Here is a 27,336-nt window from a genome sequence, read left to right on the forward strand (position 1 = left end):
GTTTTGGTTGCAATGTTTTAAGAGATATTAAAATGGAGAGTGTTCAGAGACTTACAAGAACAGTAAAGGGTCTAAAAATAATGTTATGTGAAGAATAAGAAGGAAATGAGACATGTTAACTTGGAGAAGAAAAAACTTAAAGGAGATGTGATGAATGTCTTCAGAATACATCATATAGAAGAAAGAGGAAACTTAATATTTTGTTACTGCAGAGGGCAAAATAAGGATCATAGAATGAAAGGAACAGTATGACAGATTCTCATTCAAAGTAAAAAAAAAGACCAAAACATTTAAATAACAAAAAAAAAATCCAAAACTAGAACATGGTTTTTCTCATAGTAGTGAGGTATCTATTAATCGGTATCTTCCAGCACAAGTTGGATGATCACCTTCTTAAAGAGTATACAAAAAGGATTCCTAAATGAACTTCTGAGGTCCTTTCCTCCTCTAAGATTCTATGATTTAAGGCCTGCCTTTGCCATTTAGTTAGCCTTGTGACCTTAAGTTAAATGATTTAAATCTCTGAAATTTGGTTTCCTTGTCTAAGAGGTTGAACTCTTAAGAGCCTTCACAACTCCAACAATCTATAAAAATCTTAAAATGTTGTCTTAGCATTGTCTCTAAGGGATTAAACAAATTTTTAGTAAGTTACTAGCTTTAACAAACCAAGACATTTTTTTTTATATTCTTAAGGCCACTCAAATTCAATAACACTTAAAACAAAATATCAGTAAAATACTTTTTTATGTCATTACCTTAAGGTGTACCAGACCAGATACAGAATTCCAAAGCATTCATCATCCACAAAGAAACCCTGCTGCTCCCATCCCTATAAATGTCAACCTTGAAAAGAAGCCATTATATCATCCAGGAAAAGAAATGCTTTAAATTATGGAACCTTCTTGTTTCTTTGATTTCACAATCAGATCTAGATTTAAATAGTTCTGCCCTTTGTTTATTTCTAGGTGATGGAGCCAATGATGTCAGCATGATCCAAGTAGCTGATGTTGGGGTGGGAATCTCTGGTCAGGAAGGCATGCAGGTAATATCTTTGAATAACCTCTCTAGAGAAATAATTGATCAAGGGATTGTCTATGGGACTTTTGGTCTAAAAAGGTTGCTTCTTCACACAGAGCATATGAAGAAAACATTGAAAGCAACCTATAGTTTCTCCATCAGACTTTGTCCAAATGAGATGAAATGATAATATATATCTCCTCTCAGATAAACAAGTTTATAGCTCCTTCATACAATAAGCTGACTTTCCTGTTAGTCTGTGAGAGATAAGAAATAAAAAGTTTTGATATAATTAATAGTCTTTCCATTTGCTTATTTTCCATAATTATATAAAAGCACATGAGAGCCAGGGAAGTATAATAGAAAAACAATTAGTCAGAAAGCTCTGTGTTCACATCCCGCCTCTAGGACAGACTGGCTGTGTGACCCTGGACAATTCCCCTAACTTCTCAGTGTTTTGGGCAACTCTCTTAAGATTATTAAATTGCAGAAAAAGTGCTGACCTGTATTTGGGAGAGTGGATTTCCTCTTCCTCAAGTCTGATATCCCAGTGAAATTACAGGTCCAGTTCCTAATTCTATGCTGTACAGAAATAAAACTACCCATATCTGTTATATTATTGTGCAATGGATTATTCTAAAGGAAGGCTTCTCTCTGAATTATGGCTCCTCCTTTGAAGGCATACTTAGCATTCCTGCAACCACGCTAGTGATTTGAAAAAATGATCTCTTCCATGATTGAATATGACACACAAAGAGGGCTACTTGCCACTTTGACTTATGTAAAATTTTGTTTGACCTAAAAGACTGCCTGATTTCATTTTCCTCAGTTATACCCAGCTTATAGAATCATAACGAAATAGAGCTGGAAGGGATCTTGCAGGTTGTCCATGCAAATCTCCTCATTTTACAAATGAGGAAACTAAGGTCTAGGGAGGTCAAGTACCTGATGAAACTACACAGGTATTTGAATCTAGTCTCTCTCACTAGGAATCTGAGTTTCTTTCCACTCTTATCATGTTATCTCAGCATTAACAAATTTATTAAGAAATAGAAAATATGTTGTAGAGGAATTATTGTTAGCTTTGTTAACTGAATGATTGAATTAGAACTGGAAAGGATTTGGGGATTCCCCCCTAGTCCTATTTTTCCCTTTCTGTACCTTCCCTATTACTGTACCATCATCTTCTTAGTCTTGAAATCTAGGTATCATCCTTGACTCCCCTCTCCCTCGCCCCCAGGTCAGGTCTTTATTTCTTCCTTAGTAACATCTCTTTTCTCTCCTGACATTGCTACCACTCTGTTGCATGCCCTCATCACCTCACACCTATTAGAATAGCCTCCTGGTTGGTCTCCCAGCCACAAATCTCTCCCTTATCAGTACATCCTCCAGTCATCTGTCAAACCGATCTCATTAAAAGTGTAGATGTGACCATAAAACCCTTCCTATTTAACCAATTCTAGTAGCTCCCTGAGACCTCGGGCATCAAATAGAAAATCCTCTGGTTGATGTTCAGAGTCCTTCCTAACCTGGCCACTTCTTCACTTTCTAGTCTTCTTACCTCTTCCTTTTTTCCAGATACAAGGACACCAGCTTCCTTGCTAGTTACTGAACAGGACATTACATTCCCCAGACGCTGAGCTTTTTTGTCCGTCCTGTCTGGAACACACGTCGTCTTCCTCTTTATCTCCGCTTTCTTGCTTTCTTCAAGCCCAGCTAAAGTCTCACCTTTGATAGCATTGCCAGGAACATCATTGACTCCATAGAACAAGGATGAAGCAGAAGCATTTCATTTGCACGCCTATCTTGGGCATGGAATCCAGAGTTTTACTAGCAGCTTTGTCTAGGAAAACTTTTTGTTTGTTTGTTTAATAGCTTTGAAGAAAAATTCCATAGCTGACTTTAGAAAAGAGAAGATTCAGTTTGGGATTATGAAAGAAACCACACATTTAAGTTTTTATTTGAAAAAAATCTTAATCTTAGAGTCTTCCCTCTGAGACTAACCTGTAAAAATAAAACAATACTCATTTTCTAATATCATCCTTATAAACCCCAATATATGGTGTGTTTGTAGACATACATATGTATGTGTATATAGATATGGTTGTTTGCATATTGTCTCTCCCATTAGAATGTAAATTCCTCAGGGGCAGCTAGGTAATACAGTGGGTAGAATGCCATGCCTGGAGTCCAGAGCAGCTGGATTCAAATCTAATCTCAGACACTTCCTAGCTGTCTGACCCTGGTCAAGTCACTTAACCTCCTTTGCCTAGCCCTTGCCACTTTTCTCTCTTAGAAATCACATGAAAACAGAGAGTAAGGATTAAAAAGAAAATAGAATGTGATCTCTTAAGAGTGCAGAGACTCCTGATTTTTGGTTGGGGCAGGGGGAAATTTTGCCTTCTTTCATATTTCTCACAGTGCCTAGCACATAGTAGGTACTTTAAAAATGCTGGCCAGCTGATCGATAAGGAAACTAAAGCCCATAGAGCTAAACTGGTTTTTCCAAGACTGTGCAGGCAGTTAGTAGCAGTGCCTGAGTCCACATCTCCTGAGAGTTCTCTGCACTACATTAATTCCACATGTGGATTATTATCTTGAAAATTCTTAATTCTAGGACAGCTTCTTCCTGGCAACAGTGGGGCCACAGAGTGACCCTTTGATATCTTTGTCCTCAGGAAATTTAGAGATTGCATTTAATGTAGTCTGGGGAAAACATGGACAGGAAATAAATTTTTAAAAATACAATCAATCAAGGGAGAGGCTTGGTGGCTCAGTGGATAGAATTCCAGGCCTAGAGATGGGAGGTCCTGGGTTCAAATGTGACCTCAGACATTTCCTAGCTGTGTGGCCCTGAACAAGTCACTTAACCTCATTACTGCACTTCTGCCTCAGAACCAATACACAGTACTAATTCTAAGGTACAAGGTAAGGGTTTTAAGAAAAAAGTAATCAAGGAAAGCAATAAATTTTAAAATCTCTGAGATTTTGAACCTCCTCCATCTTGGAGAACTGACTTTAGTGTGTATGGACTAATTGTTGCCCTGGACAGGATAGTCAGTAGTATTTCCCACCATTCAAAGCAGCACCATCATGAGAAGATTCTCAAATATTCTAAGTCAGGACTTTCAAGTTATTTTTACACTTCTTCACTTTTGACTGAGTTTGAAAATATCAATATTACCTTACTTTGATGGGGAAAATGTGTATTATTCCTGCTTTGAAAGCCATCTAACCAAGCTTTTTTTATGGTATGTACAGCTATCAAGAGGGTGTAGACTTGACTAAGAACTGACCTTTTGGTGTGGACCAGGCAGCAATCCTTTTATTCTCTTTTAAAAAGGGATATACTTATTTCCCTGATTTGGGAAGATAATAGAATCAGTTAAAATATAAAAATTTTAATTGACTCTCTGCAGTGTTGTGGTTTTATAAGGATTCCTGGAAACAGTTTTTCCTACCTTTTTTCCCCCATTTCATTTTGTTAATCATTCAAAAAATTAATTACATTGGACATGTTGAAGAAATTTGGACTCTAGAGAAGGATTATTCTTATCTTGTTCCAAGAACAAGAGAAATGGAGTCCTCTGTTTTCTTAGCATCATTTAACTTGCTTGTTTAGGATATGACACTAATGTGAATTGTCCTGTTCCTGACTAGAATGTTTGCTTCAAACAGGAGTCAGTGCTGCCCTGACAGAGTACAAGCCTAGACTCTAACTGGCTATTGGAACAATATATGACATTCAGTCACAAGGGACATCAGTTGACTTGAAATCAGGAGACCTGTGCTTTGGTCACACCTCTGCTGCCACCACTTAGTTTTGTGACCTTGCACATGTGATTTTCTCCTATTTAAATGAAAATTAGACTAATGAGGAGTTCTTAATCTTAAAAACTTTCACCATGGACACCTTCTCAGAATAATGTTTTTAAATACATAAAGTATGTATTATTACAAAGGATGCCAGTTATATTGAAATAGTTACCAAATATTTAAAGAAACTCATTGACCATAGACTAAGAACTCCTGGTTGCTAAATGATCTCAAAGTTCTCTTCCATTGCTGACATTCTGTAATTATATAAACCCCTCACCACTATAAGGAAACCAATTTTTGAAGCACACATTTTTACATGTAAAAAAGATATGTTTTATTTTTTATTTCAAAAGGAGAACTAGATATATCAATGTTATTATATATATACATATATATATACACATATCCATTTTATATATATATATATATATATATGTGTGTGTGTGTGTGTGTGTGTGTGTGTGTATGTGTAAAATATCCTTTTGGATATATATGGTAGCTTAGAAGAACTAATGTAGTTATTCTTTGTACTACAGCCAGAATTTCATTTATAAATAAAATAATTCTTTAAAATGTATTTTTCAAGAATTTCTTAATAATTTTTTGAGGTATAGGTTTTGTTTGGCTATTGCAGAAATCTGTTTTTCATTTCTTACCTGTAATTTTAGACAGTACATTGGTTAGAATTCACTTTCTGGGCCTCCTTGTTCAAAAGTAATTCACTAAAGATAGGTTAGCAGGAGTCCTGGGGAAACAAACTTTTAGTAATTAGATTTGCACTCAAGTCAAAAAAAGAGGACTTTTGCTGGATAGAGGCTATGTTTAACAGTGGCTAGATCGTTGGCATTGGGCTCAGAAAAAATTGAGTTCAAGTCTGACATATACCGTCTATACAATCCTACTCAAGTCACTTAATAAGTAAATGTCCCAGACAACACAAAGACTTAGTTTCAGAGAAGTTGGCCATGTGTTCTGGTAGGGGTAACCCTTCACTGAAGAAACCACATGTCCAAAAAAAAAAATACATTCCATCTTTTGACTGCTTGACTTGTACAATTTCCATGTTGGAGACATGTAGCAGTCATGTTTTTCAGTTAGATAACCCTGGATTAATTTTGACTTTTTCCTTTTCAAGGCGGTGATGGCAAGTGATTTTGCAGTCCCGAGGTTCCGACAATTGGAAAAACTTCTGCTTGTTCACGGACATTGGTGCTACTCTCGACTTGCTAATATGGTGCTATATTTCTTCTACAAAAATGCGGTAGGAGTTTGCCTTGGCTCTCAAAGGACTTGGAATGCCTCCTGTAAACATTCTGTATTAAACATAGATTAGGTCTCAACCTGAAAACTGGTTTGCAAGCAAGAAATTGATAGGTGAAAAAAGGCTTGTTGTCACTCACAGACTGAAGTGACCAAGTACAAAGTCATATATAATATGTTGTTGAATGTGCAAATTAACTGATTAAGGGGAGGAATATATACATATATTATCTCCCTTTCTTCTTTTTCTTGTGTGACCCTTTCATTTTACCAATGTGAAAATCAGCCACCACCTCCTCTTTCTTCAGAAGGAGGTGATGTGATGTCCCAGAATCACAGGGGCAAGTAAGTAACCAGGTCCTTTGGTCTCCAAAGTTAGCTGTCTTTTCCAGCACACCTCGCTATTCAGATTCTTAATTTTTTTTCACAATGGAGGCTAGGGAAAAAAACTTTTTCCTTTACTTTCCTATACATTTTTCCACATTTCTTCAAGTAGATGAGCACAGCTATTCAGAACCAAACAGAGCATGTCTAATTTGAAATGTTTGGTCCTAAAAATTAATTCAGATGAGTTTCCCGTTCCCTTAGAGCACATACTCAGTCTATGGTATTATATCCCTTGGTATTACCTCGCCTTGTGTCACTTAGCAGTGACTGCTCATCCAGTCTTTTACTCAGTAATTTCAGTAAATACTATATGCCTACTATGTGCTACCTAAATGTAAACTTATCCTGAAACCTCTCAGAAACAAAAATTAGACGGTAATAGAGCTCTTGATTAGAATTCTGAAATCCAGGTTTTTCACTCCTGACTCTTGCTATATAACACTTAGGTCTCTGGCCTCAATTTCCTCATCTATATCATGATGGAGTATGGTTGGACAGTCTCTAAGCTCCCTTCTAGACTTAACATTCGAGCATGCTTAATTAAAATTCCACTGACTTAATGTAGGATACAGCCTATAACATTTAACTTACAAATAAAGGCTTGACTGTGCCACTAAGAGAGGAGTCAACCTCCTCCCACCCAAGACAAATGTTCTGTTCACTGGAGAGATGACAGTAAGGGGGAAAGAACTAGGTGTATTTTTCTTTATATGTTTTAGTGGCTTTTGTTAACAAGTACTTAATTGACTTGAGGAGTTCAAGGGTAACTGCTTTGCCTCCTAGAATGAGGAATTCATTAGTTTCAGAAATAAGCTGGCTTCCCTTTCCAGAAAGGAGCTGAAAAGAAAAGTTTCCATAGCAACAAAGTATGCGAAGGAGGTTTTTTGGTACTAGAGAAAATTCTCAATTATCCAGGTTTCTGATTTACCTCTTTCTCTCCTCAACAAATGGTTCGTTAATATGTTAGGAGATGGGATAGGGAATGGAGAGGAAGGGACAAGTTAAAAGGGGGGGGGGGATGAAATAAAAATCTATCCATTTTGCCAGCAGTTAGTGGTGTGGGCTAGGACAATGTCATGGGACTGGGAAAATTTAAGCTATTGGTAAAAACGAGTTTTGAAGAAGGGTATATGTTTTACTACAATACTTCAGTGGACTAGTCATCTCAACAATATAAGTATCCTCCAGTTGTGCAGGTAGAATTCATATGCAGTTTTTCACCCTGTGAAATCCTTACCAATGTCCTCCCATAAATCCTCCGTGGAAGATCTACCCAAACCACTGGAACCCATCCTCTGGGATTAAAAAAAAAATTGTGTTTAAGCATTCTGTGAGTATCAGTGGGCAATGTCTCTATTATATCTAGGCAACAAGGTGGCACAATGCATAGAATATTGGACTTAGAGTTTAGGAAATCTGAATTCAAGGCTTGTCTTGAATTCTTATTAGCTGTACAATCCTATGCAAGTCATTTGACTTCTATCTCCCTCAATATCCTCATTTATAAAACAGGAATAATAATAGTACATATCTCCAAGGATTGTTGGGATGATAAAATAAGAATATCTGTAATGTGTTTCCCAAACCTTAAAATGCTATATAAATGTTAGCAGTTATTATCATTCTTATTCTTATTCCCCCTTAGTCTCACCATACGTTCTTTTGTTCAGCATATATCTTTTGCATGGCATCTCATCAAATATATTCTTGATAACAATATAGCAACATACAGTTTTTCAAAGCATTCACAAACCTTCTCTGATTTGATATTTAATACCACCTTATTGAGAGAGACAAAATGGATCTTAAAATTTTCATTTCAAAGAAGAGGAAACAGTGATCCATAAGTTAAGTGATTTTTCCAAGGATATGTAGCTAGTGAGTAGATGAACCAAAAGTAGAAATAAGTCTTCTGACTCTTGGTCCATATGTCTTTCTAGTATACATTACTGCCTCTCTAATCTGCTAGCCCTTTCTAAAGTTTCACTTTCTCAACACTGCCTCCACGTACTGAGATAATTAAATCAGCGATGTGTAATCAATCCCATCACCAGTTTCCCTAGAACACTCTTCTCTAAAATCTAAATTTCAGGGAGTATATATAATATTTATAAAGCAAATTTACCAGTGTTCCTTTTAATAATCCTTGAAATAAAATTTTAAACGCTTACCTTCTGTCTTAGAATTGATACTGTGTATTGGTTCCAAAGCAGAAGAGCAGTAAGGGCTAGGCAACGGGGTTTAAGTGACTTGCCCAGGGTCACATAGCTAGGAAGTGTCTGAGGCCAGATTTGAGCTAGGACCTCCCTTCTCTTGACCTGACTCTCAATCCACTGAGTCATCCAGCTGCCCCCTTAATAATCCTTGAAATCTAATGTATACATATTTTTAAACAAAATTATGTTTTCTTTTCCCCTCCTTTTTATTCCATTTTTCCCCATCAAAAAAATATTAAATCAGTATTTTGGAAAGATAGAATATGGTCCACTTAAAGGTGAAATAAATGGCTTTAGTTAACTATGAGCACCAGAACATGGAATTAGGGTGACATACCAATGCAATACTACATACTAGGCAATGTGATATAATGGGAAGAGGCCAGAAATCTAGGTTCAAGATCTGTCTCCTGTTTATCAGAATAAGCTATTTTATTACCTGTAAAATGGCAATAGTGATACTTTTCACCTCCTTCCTCACAGGAATATTGTGAGGCACTAAAGAAGCTACACAAAAATACTTTGTAACCCAAGGTTTTGTATATGAACTCTTTTTAATCCCTCCAAGTCCTTCTTGATATCTCATTGTGGCATGGAGGTGAACCTGAGTTCTAGAAGGTTAAACCAACGAAGGACGAGTTCTGGGAGAGCCGACCAGCCTCAAAAGGCTTCAAATTTCAACCAGAGAAGAGGCATTTATGTCTCATCTGAGGTTCACTTTGCTTAATGTGGAGAGATTCACCATTACATTGGCTTCAGGTTACTATTTTTCTTCTCTAAGAACTCTTGAAGACAATCTACAAAGTTTTAATAGAGTTGGAATTTAGGTCAAAAGGAGTGTCCACACCAGTGAAATTAAATATCCTCGAAATACTGAATAATTAATAAAAAAATTATTGGGTTATTTTAAACAAATATAATACCTTTCTTCCAATATCCTTCTTGTCTAACAGAACACCATTCGTGTCACAAGTGTCATTTATTCTTGCCAGAATAACCAGTAACTATCTAATCACTGAGGCTTCTAGCTCCTGTGTTTTCCCATCACTTTTTACTTAAAATACTAGTGTGCTCTCTCATTTGCCTATGGATAGAGGGTAATTCTACTTGTTTGTGGGGTCTTAGCCATTACTTTTTATCCCTGTGAAGCCTTTAAAGATGCTTCATAAAAAGTATTATTAATAAATGAAAGAAAAGTTAGCCTTCCTCTTATTTACCAAAAATGTCTCCATCTGTTTTGCCTGCAGATGTTTGTGGCCCTTCTATTTTGGTTCCAGTTTTACTGTGGCTTCTCTGGATCATCCATGATTGATCAGTGGTATTTGATCTTCTTTAATTTATTGTTCTCATCACTTCCCCAATTAATTACCGGGGTGCTTGATAAAGATGTTCCAGCTGAAATACTGGTTACTGTACCTCAGCTCTACAAAAGTGGACAGAACATGGAGGTAGGTCCTGGTTCTTTCTGCATCCTTAATGTTTATCCCCTCTCTCTCCTCCGATCCCTGATTTGAGAAAGGGCTGATCTCATAGAAATACTCCTCTCTGGAAATGTAGCACATGTTAAATCAGTCAGTCAAGCAATTGTTAAACCCTTAGTGTATCCCAGGCACCGAGAAGACAAAGATAAATAAATATATGGTTTCTTCCCTCCAGAAGTTCCTATTCTAATGGGGTTATACCATGAAAATGACTGTATAAAATGCTTCTGAATGGGGGAAAGAAAGGGGAAAGGGATTTTTTTTTAATTCTGTTGTGTATTAAAATAGTCATGGAAGTTAGCACTGGGCCTCATGCCCAAAATATAACAAAAACCAGAATTCAAAGTCCTATGATAACTAGAGAGTAAGCCTAAAAGAAATTTAGCATGCAGCTACACATCATTAATTCAGATGCCACCACAAACTTCAGATCCACAGTTATTCTTAACAAATCACTCTTGCCTAGTCACTAAAGCATATGTCTTAAAGGTTGCTCATGGGGAGCACATCTTATTGACTTGGTTTGAGTTCTATAATACATTTTTTCATTCATGCAGAGCTCCTTCCCTTCATAAATTTAACCACACTTCTCTCTTAACAGTCTCTTTTTATATGATTTTCTTGGGAAGCTATGTCTAACAGGATGTCTCGGAGTATCTTTACTATAGATGGGCAGATACTTGTACCTAATAACATAGTCCAGAGGACGATGTAGAAATTGCTATCAGCAAGGGTCTGGTGAATGTTAATGTGGTCAATATAGATTTGGCAGACCAAAGAATAATTCTGAATAATGTAATAATTTTGGGTGGTTAATAAGGAATAATCAGTTAGTAATAATATTTAGTAATTGCGAATACTTGAAATATCTTTTTTTTTAAATGGCAGCTAGGTAGCTCAGCAGTTTGAGAGTTGGACCTAAAGACAGGAAATTCTGGGTTCAAATCTGGCCTCAGACACTTCTTAGCTGTGTAATCCTAGGCAAGTCACTTAATCCCCCATTGCCTAGCCCTTACTGCTCTTCTGCCTTGGAACCAATACACAATATTGATTCTAAGATGGAAGGTAAGGGTTGTTTGTTTGTCTTTTTTTTAAAAACTATTTGCACATTTACATCGAGATGCAGACTTTCTTTAAGAAGCTGGACATTGATTTTATTTCTTTCTCTAAAAAAGCAGCTATGGTGTATTTTAGCTTTGGGGTACCTCCTCATCTCCTTTTGAAAGTCAGGCAATCATTTTAAGTATTTTCATCTTATTTTTCCTTTGAACAATCCAGTTATCTTTTCTCTTCCAAATCCCTTGATTGATTTCTGTGTGCTCAACCCTGTGCATCTGTATATGTCTGTCTCTATCCTTGAACTATGCAATTCTATCCTGATACTCCAAGGAATAGGCTCCAGACTTTATTTACAAGATTGTTGATTTGTCAAAGTCACTTGGAACTTTGAATGCTCTATCTATAAATAAATTGAATGAGCTTTAGAGAATGCTCAGTAATTGCTGAGTTCACCAAAACTCAGGCACCCATTACACTACTTTGTATGCTCCCATGTTTTGTCTGTGGTTTATCTTTCATTTCTGTAGAAGACCAATGGCATCACAATGTCAGAGTCAGGGCATAGTGTGTTGGGCTGTGGCTTATTGGATCAGCATGAGTTTGGAAGGCATTCCCGCATTTAGAATTTCCTTTGTCCTTATATATACATATATATGTGCATATATATACATATATATTATCTGTTATCTGGCAGAATGATAGTTAATTTCTTAGTAATGTCTTTCAGATCATTATAGAAAGAAAAAGGTGATCATATTTTTCGGGGGGAATAGAAGTGCTACCACAAATACCCAATGTTTCAGTATTTCCCTACTGCTGCTATAAATGCAGCTTTGAATTATGAAATGGCACAATCTCAGAATCAGATTTGCAGCTTACCCAAAGGGCCATCCAGAAAATGCCTGGTGGATGTAAATAGGCTACAAACTCTTTGGTACATACAAAATGGCATAAAAGATCATAGAAGAGACATAAATAACCAGAAAATGAGGTGGATCAATCATGTAGCAAGAATGAGAGATGAGATAAGAGAGCCAGATCTAGAGTTGGGAGGATCTGGGTTCAAATATGAGTTCACAACCTCCTAGTAGTATGCCCCTGGGCAAGTCACTTATCCCTAAATGCCCAGACCCTTATTGTTCTTCTATCTTAGAACCAATGTTCTGTATCTCTTCTAAAACAGAAAGTAGGGGTTAAAAAAAAAAAGAAAAATAATGAGAGATGGCAAATGGTCAGATGCTTTCTTTGGTGCATTTATGCATTCATTGATGAATTAAAAGCCTTCAGTATATTCAGTGGATTCCCTATGGAGTAGACAGGGATAAGAACTATCCACTAATCAACATAGATTTTTTAAGCACCTACTATATATTCTAGGAACCATGTTGGCCCTGAGAATACAAAGAAATAGTTCTTACTCCCCAAGGTAGCTTCCATTCTAACAAGGGAGACAAGGACACATAAGTATATAGAGAATAAATATAAATAAATATGAAGTAGTTAAGTATAATGTATTGGGGGGGAGGGTGAGATCAATTGGGGCAATCTGTAAAGGCTTTCTGTAGAGAGCAGTGCTTGAACTGTGTCTTGGAGAAAGAGAAGAACTCTATGAATCAGAGTTGATTAGGGAGTACATGCCAGGTGAGAGGGGTGATGAGTGCAAAGATGGAGGCAGGAAATGGTGTGCTGTACTGGAGGACTAGAGAAGGCAGTTCTTGTTGAATTAACACAATAGCTATCAGTTAAATCAACAATTAAGTTCAAAGCAAAGGTATAAATAAAAGGACAGTGTACAGGACTATTAGATTATCTGGTGGCCTGTTCAGGGCAACTGGAAAGACAGGTGAGGATCAAATTTCAAAGATCTCTAAAAATTTAACAATTGGTTTATATTTATCCTAAAGGCAACAGGAAGCCATTGGTCTTTACCAAGTAAGGAAGTTACATTATGCCCACATTTCAGCAAAATCACTATGACAGTAGTGTGGAGGATGGACTGGAACGAAGCAATTCGGATGGTGTTAAAATAATTTAGGTCAGAGAGCCTAAACCAAGGGTTAGCAACGTATGGCTCTCGAGCCATATCTGGCTCCACTTCCCAATGGGCCAGTCCGGGCAGAGCCCCAGGATGTGCCCTAGGGGGCCTTCAGCCCCTGCCCCATATTCCAGTGCCTTCCACCTCCATCCTCCTCCTTCCGCAGGTGTTTATGGCTCTCATGGCCAAAAAGGTTGCTGACTATTGGCCTAAAACTAAGGTGGTGGCTTCGTGAGTGAGGTAGTAGTAGATACAGCAAGGCATCAAGTAATTGGGTATGTGAGGTGAGGAACAGTGAGGAGATGAGAATAATGCTGAGATTACTAGCATGGGAGACTGGAAGAACAGTGGTGCTTTTGATAGAAAATAGAGGCACTTGGAAGAAGGATGAGTATGAGAAAAGTTCTGTTTTGGACATGGTGAGCTTGAGGTACCTATGGGAATTTAAGATAGGAAGGTCTGCTCTCATAGAAGGAATAGTTGCACCAGTGTGATCACAGATGATGAGAGGAGAGGAGAAAAGAGGAGGAGGAGGAGGAGGAGGAGGAGGAGGAGGAGAGAGAGAGAGAGAGAGAGAGAAAGGTGAGGAGATAGAGGCAGAGACAGAGAGAAAGGGAGTTTAATAAAGCATTCTCATCCTGTGAGTGTGTTGCCTTTCACACCTTTCCTGGAATTTAGCAGCTTTTTTAGATATAGTAATAATGCAAAGAACATGCATGTTGATTCAGTGAAACACATTGTTTCCTTTGCAAACTTTACCTTCCCAATGCTAATATAACCTAGCATGAAAGTGCTCAAAGAGGAGTGTTTTACTGCAAGTAAAGATATGATTTTAAAATTAATATATAAATATTGCATATGTATACATACGTGTGTAGGTATATCTATTTACATGAGTGTGTACATATATATATACATATACATATACATATAGAGATAAAGATAGACACACATCCACACACACATCATTGAATGAGCAGCAGAACCCTGGGGTTCATCTCATACGGAAGACTAAACATTCTGCTCAGACGTCAGCAGTGGGTACTGAGTACTTGCCAGATTGATGTCCCTGAGAGATGTTTCTATCGACCTTCAATGCAACATGATTGTCCTTAGAGAGTCGCTCTCTGGTTCACATTTGAGAATCACCAACGTCAGGAACAGGGTGTCTCCATCTAGGGTGAAAGGCTGACTCGATTGCAAGCCGCACTGCATCTCAAATAATGTGGGCTTACCAAGAGAATAGCTGATTCTTCTCTCGATGAATTTGAAGGGAAGCCAAGAGAAACCATTGACTTTTAGCTTTGAAAAGTTTGGTTAGAAAACTCACTTCCCACTGGCTAGGGATTAACATGGCAAAGTACCTACAACCTTAACAGATTCACCAAGAATTGCCTAGCTGCGGTAAAGGAGTGGGCTGAGCTAGAAATGACAAAACGCTTCCCTTTGTGCCTAATTTTACTAGAGATTTAATTACGTGGATCTTTCATATGAGCTGTTTATACTGAGAGGCCTCAATTAGGCCTGGGCTTTACTAGGATTCTTTAAAATTTCAATAATTGCTTTGAATCTTCCCTATCTCCACTGCTACTATGAACAAAAAAAAAATAGTACCTAATACACACACACACACACACACACACACACACACACACACACACACACATCATACCTGTCATAACCAGAGGTCACCAGATAGTCCTGTACCTTGTCTTTTTATTTATACTTCTGGTTTGAACCTAATTGTTTACTGATTTAATAGAATGCTACTATACTAAATCAGCCCCTGTTTTTAAGAAGTTTATGATCTTGGGTGGGGAGGATGAGTCATAGACACAAATAATACAACAATATGCCAAGATAAAATATACAAGAGAAATTAAAAAGAGGAACAGGAGAGATTCAATGAGGGAAGGTTCACTTTTAATTGTGGAAATCAAGGAAAGGTTCATGGAAGAACTTGCCTCAAGGGAAGAGAATAATTTCAAAAGTCAGATAAATCAGGAAAGTCCATTTCAGGCATGGCCATCAGGTGGTAAAAATTTACCAAAATGGAAATAGTTGGGACAAAATGAGTAATTTAATATGATTATACCTTTGAGTAAGTAAAGAAGACTACAAGGTAATAAGGGTGAAAACCTTCCTAAAGAATAGTTAATTCATTAAGCTATAGAGAGGCATAAAATCTTATGAGCAAGAAAGTGAGATGACAAGATTCATGCCTTGCAGAATCACAGAACCACAGACCTGGAAGGGACCCAGGAAGCCAGCCAGTCCAACTAGCTATTAGATTATCTGGGAGCCTGTTCTGGCCTGTCTCTTATCTGGCAGATGTCCCTCCAGCATTTCCTTCAAGACCTCCAGTGAGGGGCAATTCACTGCTTCTTGAGGCATTCCATTCCATTTTTGTAGAGTTCTAATTGCTGGTTCTAACTGTTATTGGCAGCAAGGTGGTACAGTGGATGGAGCGCTGGGCTTGGAGTCTTCTTCAGCTCAGATCCAGGGACACTGACTAGCTGTTGTATGATCCTGGACAAGTTACTCAGCTCTGTTTGTTTTGGTTCCTCATCTATAAAACTGGAGAAGGAAATGGCAAACCACCCCAAACAGGGTGGTGCGAAGCACTGGACACACTGAAAAATAACTGAACAACAATTCTTAGTCTCAGGGTTATATTTTTTTTTTCTCTTTGTGACTTGAATTTACCAATTTCTCCTAGTTCTGACCTCTGGAACAAAGTAGAGAAAATTGCATCCTTTTTCCAAATGGCAGCCCTTTAAACAATGAAACCAGTTTTCATGTTCTATTCTAAGTCTCCTTTTCTCAAACCTAAACATCCCTAATTCCTCCATATGTCTTTATATAGTCTGACCTTGATCACACCCTTTTAGTTACCTTCCTCCAAACATTCTTCACTTTTCCATGTCCTTCCTAAAATTTGGCATCCAAACTTAACTGTAGCTTAAGAAAAAGCAAGAAGTCCAGTTGAATAGACAGGAAGAAGAGTAAATCTATAATAAGAATGCATGATGACTGTCTCCTCCCAACTCCTAGACATCTTTCTTAATGCAGTGGAAAAATGCTTAAGCTTTCTTCCTATCACACTGTTTATACTTTGTGTTTTTGGTTTGTTGTTTGTTGTCTTTTTTTTTGGGGGGGGTGGTACAATCAATTTTATGACTACATGTATCCCTCCTAAATATGGGACAGTTTTGATTTGATTCAAGAAATCAATTGACAAGCAATTAATAATTACATTCAAAATGAGTGTGAATAAAATGTGCATAAGATAAAAACAAAATAATTAAGGTTAGAGGCAGATTCTAAGAAATGGAGGTTAGGAGGGAATCAGATGTGGAAAATAACCTGTGAAAAACCATGGAGATAGGAGATAGAATGATGAATGGGAGAAGCAGCAAAAAGACCACATTTGAGTGGTCTGAAGAGTTTATTAAGCATGGTAATCTATAATAAGGCCAGAAACAAGGTTGGAGTTCAGTTGTCATGGGCTTTTAGTGCAAAACAAGGAGTAAGTTTGTTTTGGATCCTTAAAGTAATAGAGAACCACTAGAATTTACTGAGCAAGGAAGCAACAAAGTAAGATTTTTGATTTAAGAATATGAACATTAACTGTGGGAGGAGAAACACAGAGGAAAAACAACTGCTTAAACATTTGGGCTGATGAGAATATTATTGGGGATGTAGACACTAAATGAAAACTCTAGTTCAACTATCAATAATATGGAATTAGGTCTTGATCAATGATACATGTAAAACCCAGTGGAATTGTATGTTGGCTAAGGGGGATTAGTGGGGTTTGGGGGAGAGGGAAAGAACATGAAATATGTAACTATGGGGAAATATTCAAAATTAAAATAAAAAAAAAAGAATGTGAACATTGGGGGCAGCCAGGTGGCTCAGTGGATTGAGAGCCAGGCCTATAGATTGGAGGTCCTGATTTCAAACATGACCTCAGATACTCCCTAGCTATAGGGAGTATAGCTAGACTCTAGGTAAGTCACTTAATTCTCTTTGCCTAGTCTTTACTGATCTTCTTCCTTGGAATGCTCAGTATTGCTCCTATGATGGAAGATAAGGGTTTTCAATGGAATTATTCATTGGCTACAGGGGCAGAGGGGGGAGGAAGAGAGGAGGGAAAGAACATGAATCATGTAACCATGGAAAAATACTCTAAAATAATTAATTAAATAAAGGTTTTCAATAAAAAAAGACTTTGTAAAAGAAAAAACAAAAGATCAAGGTTTTGTTTTAAAAAATAAAAAGAATATGAGTTTTTCAGCTATTTAGAGAATGGATTGTTGGGGCAGCTAGGTATTGCAGTGGATAGAGTAGTGGGTCTGGAGCTAAGAAGAGATCTTCCTGAATTCAGATCTGGCCCTACTTTGTGACCTTGTGAAAGTCACTTAATTGTTTGCCTCTTTCCTCATCTGTAAAATGAACTGGAGAAGGAAATGGCAAACTAATCCAATATCTCTGCCAAGAAAACCCCAAATGGAGTCACTAAGAGTCAGATTTGACTGAAAAATGACTGAACAACAGCAGAAACTGGAGGAGAGACTTCAGAGAGAGAAAATAATCAGAAGCTATTTCAAAAGTCCATCTGAGAGGCAGCAAGGATCTAAACTGAAATGATGTCTGAATTAGTGAAGAAAAAGGGATGTAAATGAGATATAATGGAAGTTAGACCATCAAAATTTGACAACTGATTAGATCTGTGGCGTAGGTGAGAAGGTACGAAGAGCAGAGGATGACTCTAGGGAAGCATAACTGACCCTTTTCTGAGTTCCAGTGCCCAGAGGGCCAATTCAAGTTGTCTGTGAGCCCCTGCATTACCAGAGAGAGCTGAGGGAGGAAGTACTCATTTTGGGTGGCTGGACAGAGCGGCAGGGCATGCAAAAAATGTCTTCAGGCACTGGGAAGAGGGAGAAGGGAGCAGCTCCCCATGTGCTGGCTCTGCACAGGTGCCACGTCTTCACCAGCACTGCTGTAGGGTTTTGAACCCATATAACTAGAAAAATGATCTTGCTCTTAGTTAAAAAGAGGAGGGGGGAGGCAGGATGGATAGGGCAGGAAAACACATCTGCTTTGGTTTGTCGATATATTTTTGAAAACCTGACTATTCACGGTGTGTTAACTATTCCTTCCAGCTTTGTTTCATTTACAGATTTGATAAATATGCCATCTATGCCTTTTTTCATACCTCTAATAAAAAGATTAAATAGTACCAAGCCCAGGTGCCTGAAATATTTGACCACAGATTTCCACACTGCTCTTTGGGTCTCACCAGTCAATCAATTCAGAATCAGAACCTATTCATGGTTATTATACTAATGGCTGGCTCTCACCTCTCCATTTTTCCTATAACAACATCAGGAAGGATCAAATGCTTTGCAAAGATCCATCTAAATGTTATCTCCCACAAAGTGAAGTAAGATTGACATGACCCATTCTCTTGACAAGACCAGGCTGAGACTGTGATCATGGCTTCTATTTCTAAATATACCATTAACCATCCTTTTAATAATATATTCTAGAATTTTTTCCCCTTTAGAATAAAAATCAAGTTCATTGACCTTTATTTGACAGGCTCCACTTTCTTTTCGTTTTTGCAAATCGGTTCAACATTTGCCCTTCTCTAGTCCTTTAGTACTTTTCCTATTCTCTGTAATCTTTCAAAGATCATTGATTGTGGCTCAGCAAGTACATTTGTCAGTTGTTTTTTCAGCACCAGAGGATGTGGTTCATCTGCTCCCAGTTACTTAAACTGATCAAGGGCAGATGTTCTCTTACAGTTTTCCCACTTATTCTGGGTATCAATTCCCTGCTAGCCAATTTCAACCTGTCCTTTCTAGTCTGAAGATGATGCTTCTTGAGAGAGAAAACTGAACCAAACTAATAGCTGAAAAGCAATACCATCTCTCTGTCACTCTTCATTGCCCCATTCACCCAAGCAGGGATCAAATCTCTTCTTGATCCTTCTCTCTTTCCCCATAAAATAAATAACAGCCAGTATTTATAACTATAGGGCAGCTAGGTGGCACAGAGGATAGAGTACCAAGCCTGGAATCAGGAAGACTGAACAGTAGCATTTATGAAGGCATTATGCTATGTCAAAGGGATCCTTTTTACCTAATTTTCTCTCTAAATTCAACTTATTCTGAGTTATTTTTTACTCATAACTGTATCATTATAGACCATGTCAGACCTTTTTTATTCATCCTATTGCTTATCCCTTCTTTACATAGTCTTTTAAAATACAAACTGGTTAGTAAGAGGAACTAAGTCTCTTTAGACAATACCCAACTTTTGGCAAAGGGAACCTTTCCCTCAATCTCCCTTCTTGTTTTGTTTTGTTTTTCCTCAGGAATATCAGCCCCATATGTTTTGGATGAATATGATTGATGCTGTCTATCAAAGCCTGGTTTGCTTTTTCATCCCTTACTTAGTAAGTTGGTCTTTTCTGCAATTTATGTCAATTGACTTTATCCAGAGCCCCACGAGCACTCAGAATGTTATTCTTTTGCAGACCTATCATGACTCTGATGTCGATCTATTTTCCTGGGGGACCATCATCACGACAATAGCTCTCTTCACCATCATACTGCATTTGGGCATTGAAACCAAAACCTGGGTAAGAGCTACAAGACTGGTGTTTTTGCTTTATTTTGTCTTGTTTTAATAAATAAGTACTTGTTCTCCCAAATTTAATGCCACTGCTGTTTAGAAACATGTATGTGTAAACATGATGTGAACATACCAACCATTCTTCACTTTCTAGAAATTGGAAATAAATCAAGCTTTCATGGCTCTGAACATCATCTGGAACTCTGCAGGCAGCCTGCTGCCCACTCTGCACACACACATATCTTTAGGCCTCCATTCCTATTTTCATGTGTTATAATTAATATTCAATACTTCCCCCTTTCCTCTGGTTCAGTTCCACACTGACACCAAGGATACTGCTCACCCATGTAGTTGGCCCTCAAGAATAAATGCTGGTTAATGTGTTTGTCAAACTGAAATACATTTTAAATCCATTTTGGATAAGAAATATAAAAACACAGCCTCTTATTTCTCTTTTCTCTCCCAGACCTGGCTCCACTGGACAGCATGTGGCTTCAGTATCCTTTTATTTTTCATTGTGGCTTTGGTGTACAATTCCTCCTGCTCAACGTGTTTTCCTCCGTCTAACCCTTACTGGACTATGCAAAGGTTAATGGGCGATCCCATGTTTTACTTGACTTCCATCATATCATCTGTTGCTGCCTTATTGCCCCGGTAGGTACTGCTTATCCTATGTCCTCCAACCGTGGCTACTTTTGTTCTCTTGATATAATTTTCATCATGCAATAGATATCCCTGTTAATGTTTTATTTTCGGTGTCTTTTACCCTTTCTCCAGATTTTTTTATAGAACATTACAAGGGACAGTCTTCCCAACCCAGCTTCAGCTGGGGCGTCAATTGGCTAGGTGGACCCCAAAGGACTTGAATCTTCATAAAGACACTATTTCTCAGCAACATCCCACAAGAGAGCAAGAACTACAGAGTTCAGCTTCCAAGAGCAGTGATACCTCTGGACCCTATCCTCAGGACCATTCTTCACTAGCATCTCAACCTGGACACCAGCCAGTTTCTGTAACAGAGTCACAGACTGGGCACAGGACAGCAATTGTGAATGCACAGCCCATGGCCCATGATGCTATGATGGACAGCTTAAAGGGACACTCTCCAGTGCCTCAGAGAACCGAAGGTTCTGTCCAAGAGGGACCATCTGGTGATTCTGAGGGGGAATCCTCCACCAGAGAAGCATCTCCCTTGTCCTCTGTTCTAGACCTGCCAGACTTCAGTTTACTAAACTGGTTTTCCTCCACGCCATTGTTTAATGGGTTTGGAAGAGCCTTTCGCCTCTCTCAAAGTAGTTTACAAACTGACATGCTGGGCAGCACATTTTTGTCCGTTGGCTCCCAGCTGGATCAGGACTTAAAAGGTTTAAAAAGAGAGACCTCAGACTGCTTCCAGGAGAAAGTTAAAGGGACTGCAGCTGTTTGCCGCAACAGTGAAAATCTTGAAACAACCTTTTTATAACATGAACTTTAATAATATTTATGTTTTCTATTTGCACAGAAGAGTTATAGTAAAAATATCTTTAAATGTTTCCAGGGTCGAAACAGGAAATTAGAGGTACCAAAAAAAGGTTTATTTTTGAAATTTTAAGTAGAATATATTGAAAAAGATCAGAGCTTTAAAGTATAAGAAAAAGTTGCACTTGAAAATTACATTTAAATCTATTTTTTCATCTCATTTTATAAGAAAATGCAGTATGTTTTGTTTCCTTCAGTATGTTTTATTTAACATCCTGTCCAGAATTATAAGCATTGTATGTAGTACCAAGGGCATTGGTTTTCATGGAATTTTTTTATGGTGGCTATATAGATGTTCATAAAGGAGAGATCATTCTAAACACTCACACAGCAAATCCCCACCATGTATGTTGTTCATCTCTTCACAAAGAGAAAGGTAGGTAGATTTTGAGGAAAATGAAAAGCATGAACACTCATTCCATCCTCTACTGTCGTTCAGGTAGCTTATAAATGTCACATTATGAGTATTTCATCCCCTATGTAGTCTTACACATGTTTAAACTATAACAAACAATAAATAAGTTCATATTGCAGAGAAAGAGTGTTCTATGTTGCCGTTAGTCAGTTTGCATGTTTCTACTTTACAGGTTACATTTTAGAAGTGGCATAGTACTCACAGACCATTGGGACTTTTTTGTTAAGTGCTTAACCTCTTTGGGCCTTGGTTTCCCCATCTGCAAAATAAGAGGATTAGATTCAACCTCCTCCAAGGTCCCTTCTAGCTCTGAATCTGTGATCCTATTACACTCCAATCAGAATCATGTTTTAAGTCAAGTCAACAAGTATTTATTAAGCATCTCCTATTTGCCAGGCACTATGCTAAGCCCTAGCAATACAATAAAAGACAAAAAACAGAAAATCAGAGTCTAATGGGATAGACAAACTGTAAAAATAAAATGTCAAGATATAGAATAAATTGGAGATAATTTCAGAAAGAAAGAGGTAAGATTAAGGAAGACTGGGAAAAACCTTCCTACAAGATGCTAAAGATGAGACTAGCCAAGGCTTGCTTGAAGTCAGGGAAGCCAGAGAGCAAAGATAAGGCAGGAGAGTCTTTGACACATGGAGGACAGCCAGCAAAAATGTCTTGAGTTGGAAGATGGGTTCAAGGAACAGCAAAGAGGCAAGTGTCATTAGATCACTGAATACATAGAGGGTAGTCAACAGTCTAGGTTAGAATTAAAAGAAGGAAGGGACCTTTGGGCTAAATGATTCCAAAATTCCTCATTATATAGAAAAGAGACCCCAAAAATACAACATGTCTTACCTAAGATACTTACTACAAAAGTAACAAGATGAGCTCTAAAAAGAACTCTGGAATTGAAGTCAAAACTTGTTGAAACCTAGAAAGGAGGCAAAGATGATACAGAGAGTATAAATAATTCCACCATTATTCTGGGCTTATACTGTACTGAGGATGGAACCCTGGATGTGTCTATTTCCAAGATACCCTGGATTCCATGCCTGTACAAAACTACCACCCCACTAAGTTACCATTTGGAGTCTGATCTGAATTCTGACTCTCCATCTAGTTGTACAAAGTATATAATGTCCATGTTCTATGCCCTTCCTAAGAAGAAGCTGATCCCAAGAAGGCAGCATGGTCAAGTGGATAGATAATAAGAGGATTGGTCTCAGCCTCCTCCAAGGTCCCTTCTAGCTCTGAATCAATGATCCTAAATCTATGATCTTATTATAATCCATGCACAACATGGATTGTGGGTAGAGGGGGAGGCTCCCCTAGTTTTCCCATTTCCCGAACTTAACAACTGCTTTACAAATTACAAACTCATTCTCTTTTCCCAAATGTACCCTAAGAAGATCTACTTAACACTTATGCAAGTAATCCAGGGGCCCAGGTTTATGAAAAAAAGAAAAAAAAATAATTTAGACAAGGAGTAACTAAAAAGGATATTTGGTAAGTCTCCCATTATATATTATAAATCTCTCAGGGATAAGTAAGCAAAGGTCCCTATGACATATCAAAATCCCTCTATAGAGTCTGGGTTCAGATGTCACCTCTGTCATTTACTGCTTCCTTAGGAAACTCATTTTACCTCTCTGAGCCCCAGCTTCCCAAGCTATAAAATGCGTGACCTGGCCTCTGAGGTCCCTTTCATCTCCTATGTGTAGAGAATTGAAGCATATTGACCTATCCCTTGAGCCCTAGGGAAGATAAACAAGTCATTTGCCAAGTGAGAGTATTCTCACTTAATATTGATTGGATCTTTATGGTCCATTCCTAGGGCTTAGTGGTTTTTCCTCTAAGTCCCAAAGGGAGGCAAACCCCAGAAACCCCAGCAATTCCTCAAAAGCAAGCCTAGGATAAAGTGCTTTTATTACACATCCTCTCCAACTGATTATCTCCAGTTTATTCTTTCTAGATCTTGTTTGCATACAGTTGTTGGCATGTTGTTTCCTCCCTTAGACTGTGAGCTCCTTGGGAGTAAGGACTGTTATTTTGTCTATCTTTATATCTCTGTGGTTCAGCACATAGTAGGCACTTAATAAAGGCTTATTGGCTTGACTTGTTGACTTGAAAAACCTTTTTTAAATCATAAACAAATGAGCTTCAGGTCTGCTTATGACTATCAATTTATCAATTAACTGACTACTATTGTCAGGTACTCTGTGAAGAAATAAAGAACTCCCTCCTCACACCCAACCAAGGACCCCCTTTTCCTGGTGGAGATGATGTAGACACATAATCAAAGTAAGTACAGCATTATTACAAGATGAGGTGGCACAGTGTATAGAGAGCAGGCCTGGAGTTGGGAGAACCTGGGTTCAAATCTGGCCACAGACACTCCCTAGCTGTGTGACCCTGGGCAAGTTACTTAACCCCCATTTTCTAGCTTTTGCCCTTCTGTCTTAAGAATTGCTATTATGACAAAAACCAAGGGTTTAAAAAATAATTACAAGGGGCAGCTAGGTGGCTCAATGCTTTGAGATCTAGGTCTAGAAGGTCCTGGATTCAAATTTGGCCTCAAGATACTTCCTAACTGTGTGACCCTAGGTAAGTCGCTTAATCCCTATTGCCTAGATTTTACTGATCTTCATCTTGGACTCAACCACCATCTTGATTCTAAGATGGAAGGGAAGGATTTTTTAAATGATAATAATTATAATTTTTATTTATTGCAAGGCACTAAGTGCTGACAAATATAAAGAAAGGCAAAAAAACAGTTTATGGGTATAGTTTAAAACTGGTATCTGCTGAGGTTCTTTTCAAATCTAAAATTTGATGATATCATGGAAGACAATGGATCAGTGTGATCTTGATGGGTCAGTTCAATATAAGAAATTCCTCAGAATTATGACAGAAATGACCTCATCTCCCCCCCACACCCCTAAATCCCACTTCAAAAGGAAACTTGCACAGTTGTGTCTGACTCTTTGTGACCTCGTGGACCCTGGGTTTTTCTTGTCAAAGATACTAGAGCAGTTTGTCATTTCCTTCTCTAGAGAATTAAGGTAAACAGATTAAGTGACTCGCCCAGGGCCACATAGCTAATAAGTGTCTGAGGCTGGAGTTGAACTCAAGCATTTCTGACTTCAGGTCCAGTGCTCTATCCCACTGAGCCACCTAACTGCCTTTTGCTCATCTAGCTGAACAAGGAAACTACAAGTAGGAAAATCAGGTGTCTCCAGGATAGATCCCTCCATCCCGCCAGAGGATGGGAGCTCTATTGGGTGTTGCTGACTCTTTTGTTCCAGGAACTCAACTAGAAACAAGCCAGATATCATAATTCACTTCTTGAAGGACTTAACTAATGTTGGGGAATTTTTCATCCCAAGTTCCTTGAGAACTCAGGGAGAATTTCACCCACCAAAAGGTTTACAAAAATGGGGGTTAAAGTGAATAGCCAAACTTAAAAAAAAAGATTCATTAGTGCACTAAAGAAGATTATTATTGCAGTGAATAGGGTAGGGTCTAGAACAGTGATGGCAAACCTTTTAGAGACCGAGTGCCCAAACTGCAACCCTCACAATGCTTGTGCATTGCCCCCTTACCCCAGATAGGGAGAGGAGGAAGCACTCCCATTGCACTACTGGGCAGAAGGACCGGTGTTTTGAAAAATGTCCTCAGGTGTGGTGGAGAGGAGGGAAGTAGCCCCCTCTGGCATGCATGCCATTGGTTTGCCAACACGGTTTAGTCAGGAAGACCAGAATTCAAACCCAGCCCTCAGACATTTACTAGCTGTCTGACCCTGGATAAATTACTTAACCTCTACTTTACTCTGTTTCCCTGTCTGTAAAAGGAACACTAACCTCTCAGAGTTGTGAGGATCAAATGAGATAATGATTATAAGGTGCTTAGCAAAATGCTTGGCATGTTTTATATGAATGTGTGACCCTGGTAAGTCACTTATCCTCTGTTTGCCTTAATCCACTGAAGAACAAAATGGCAAATCCCTCCAATATCCTTGCCAAGAAAACCCCATGGACAATATTAGCATGATATGGCCTATGAGATCACTAAAAGTCCAATACAGCTGAGTGACTGAACAACAACAATATAAATGTTAGCTATTATTAATTATTTAGTAGCTTTATTTAGAAGCTACAGCTTCAGCTTCCTGGAGTAAAATTGGCATTCATAGCTTTTTCAGACCTGCTTACAGTACATAGCCAATCAGCACTCTTCTATGGTATTTGAATATCAGTGGTATATGGTCTGTCCCAATAAGGATGCCGGTCTAGAAAGTCCCTACTTATAAGTTAGGTACAACATTCATGGAGTTGAGGGCCATTAAATTCACCCTAAGTGGGCTGAAGGTGGCTGACTCAAGTTCAGTCTGCAGCAGAATAACAATTTAGTTAGTTTTTGTTATTTAGTCAGCAGCAAAAAGGGGTTGAAGGAAGGTTAATTCAATCAAAAAGTACATTTTCACCACTCTGACCTGTTTTGGGATCTCCTTTACAACTTCATTCCTTTCCTTCAGATGCACCTCAGTAAACCTACTTAATACTTATTTAGGTAACCAAATGGACCAAGTTTTTGAAAAAAAAGAAAAAAAGGTTAGTTTGAATAAAGTGCAACTAAAATGAGTAGAGGTGGTTAGCTTGCCAATGAATAAAAGGTCTTCTGAGTCTCTGAGGGTTTATGTGGGAAGTGTCAAATATTCTTTGTTGCCAATAGGGCAACATCTACAGATTGAGGTTCACCTTTTCTCCCATTAGGGGCTTAATCTCTACATTGCCAAGTCTCAGCTGACTGCACCTGTCACCCCAATTACACTCACCTGGGAGGAGCCCTTCTCATGGGGGAATGGAAGTGAAAGAGGTGGATAGGATAGAAGAGGGAGGAATGGTGATAGTTACAAAATCAGATTGTCTCAAAAAGGCAGTGTAAAGAATTATGGATTTATTTGGAGTCAGATATCTTGACTCCCAAAACTGCTACTTATTTTCTGTGTGTAACCTTAGGCAAGTCATTTAATCTTTCCAAAAGTGAAGTGGTAGGTAGGAAAAGATGCTCTCAAATGCCTTCTAGCTCTGAATCTATGATGTTGGCATTCAATGCTTATCCGATTTGTGTCAAAGCTGTGGTTCCTACTCGTTAAAAAAAGTTCCAGGCAGAAACATAGTACAAATTCTCAAAACTACTTACAAATTGCTGGGTGGGCTGGGATACTGGTCTGAGAGAGTGCCGTGCTGGCAAAGCTGTGCCAAACTCAAGGCTCTGATCATGGACAGCAGGGAGGCTGCTGGGGGTGAAACCCAAAGAGGGTGAACATATCCTACATCTTGTGCTACACCCCACCTTCTCTCAAGGTTCTGACCTCAGGGCACTTGGAGCTGGGCAGATCAACCCCACCTGGCTTAATACTATCAATACAGAAGACAAGAAGTCTTCAGAGGGCAGGGAATCTCCAATACCCCTCCTCCACAGACT

The 27,336-nt window shown here is 38.3% G+C and overlaps 1 protein-coding gene across 1 annotated transcript in view; it reads left to right on the forward strand.

Annotated features, from left to right (window-relative positions):
* ATP10A (ATPase phospholipid transporting 10A (putative)) overlaps positions 1-21,381 on the forward strand; it is a 297,816-nt gene extending 276,435 nt beyond the window's left edge. The window contains exons 15-21 of the mRNA XM_044669292.1: positions 966-1,042; positions 5,972-6,097; positions 9,947-10,147; positions 19,660-19,740; positions 19,822-19,926; positions 20,386-20,573; positions 20,697-21,381. Coding sequence (XP_044525227.1) covers positions 966-1,042; positions 5,972-6,097; positions 9,947-10,147; positions 19,660-19,740; positions 19,822-19,926; positions 20,386-20,573; positions 20,697-21,381 — 1,463 coding nt within the window. The remainder of the gene's footprint in view (positions 1-965; positions 1,043-5,971; positions 6,098-9,946; positions 10,148-19,659; positions 19,741-19,821; positions 19,927-20,385; positions 20,574-20,696) is intronic.
* Positions 21,382-27,336: the final 5,955 nt, after the last annotated feature.

Source organism: Gracilinanus agilis, chromosome 3 (genome assembly GCF_016433145.1).
Source record: "Gracilinanus agilis isolate LMUSP501 chromosome 3, AgileGrace, whole genome shotgun sequence".
NCBI classification, from domain to species: domain Eukaryota; kingdom Metazoa; phylum Chordata; class Mammalia; order Didelphimorphia; family Didelphidae; genus Gracilinanus; species Gracilinanus agilis.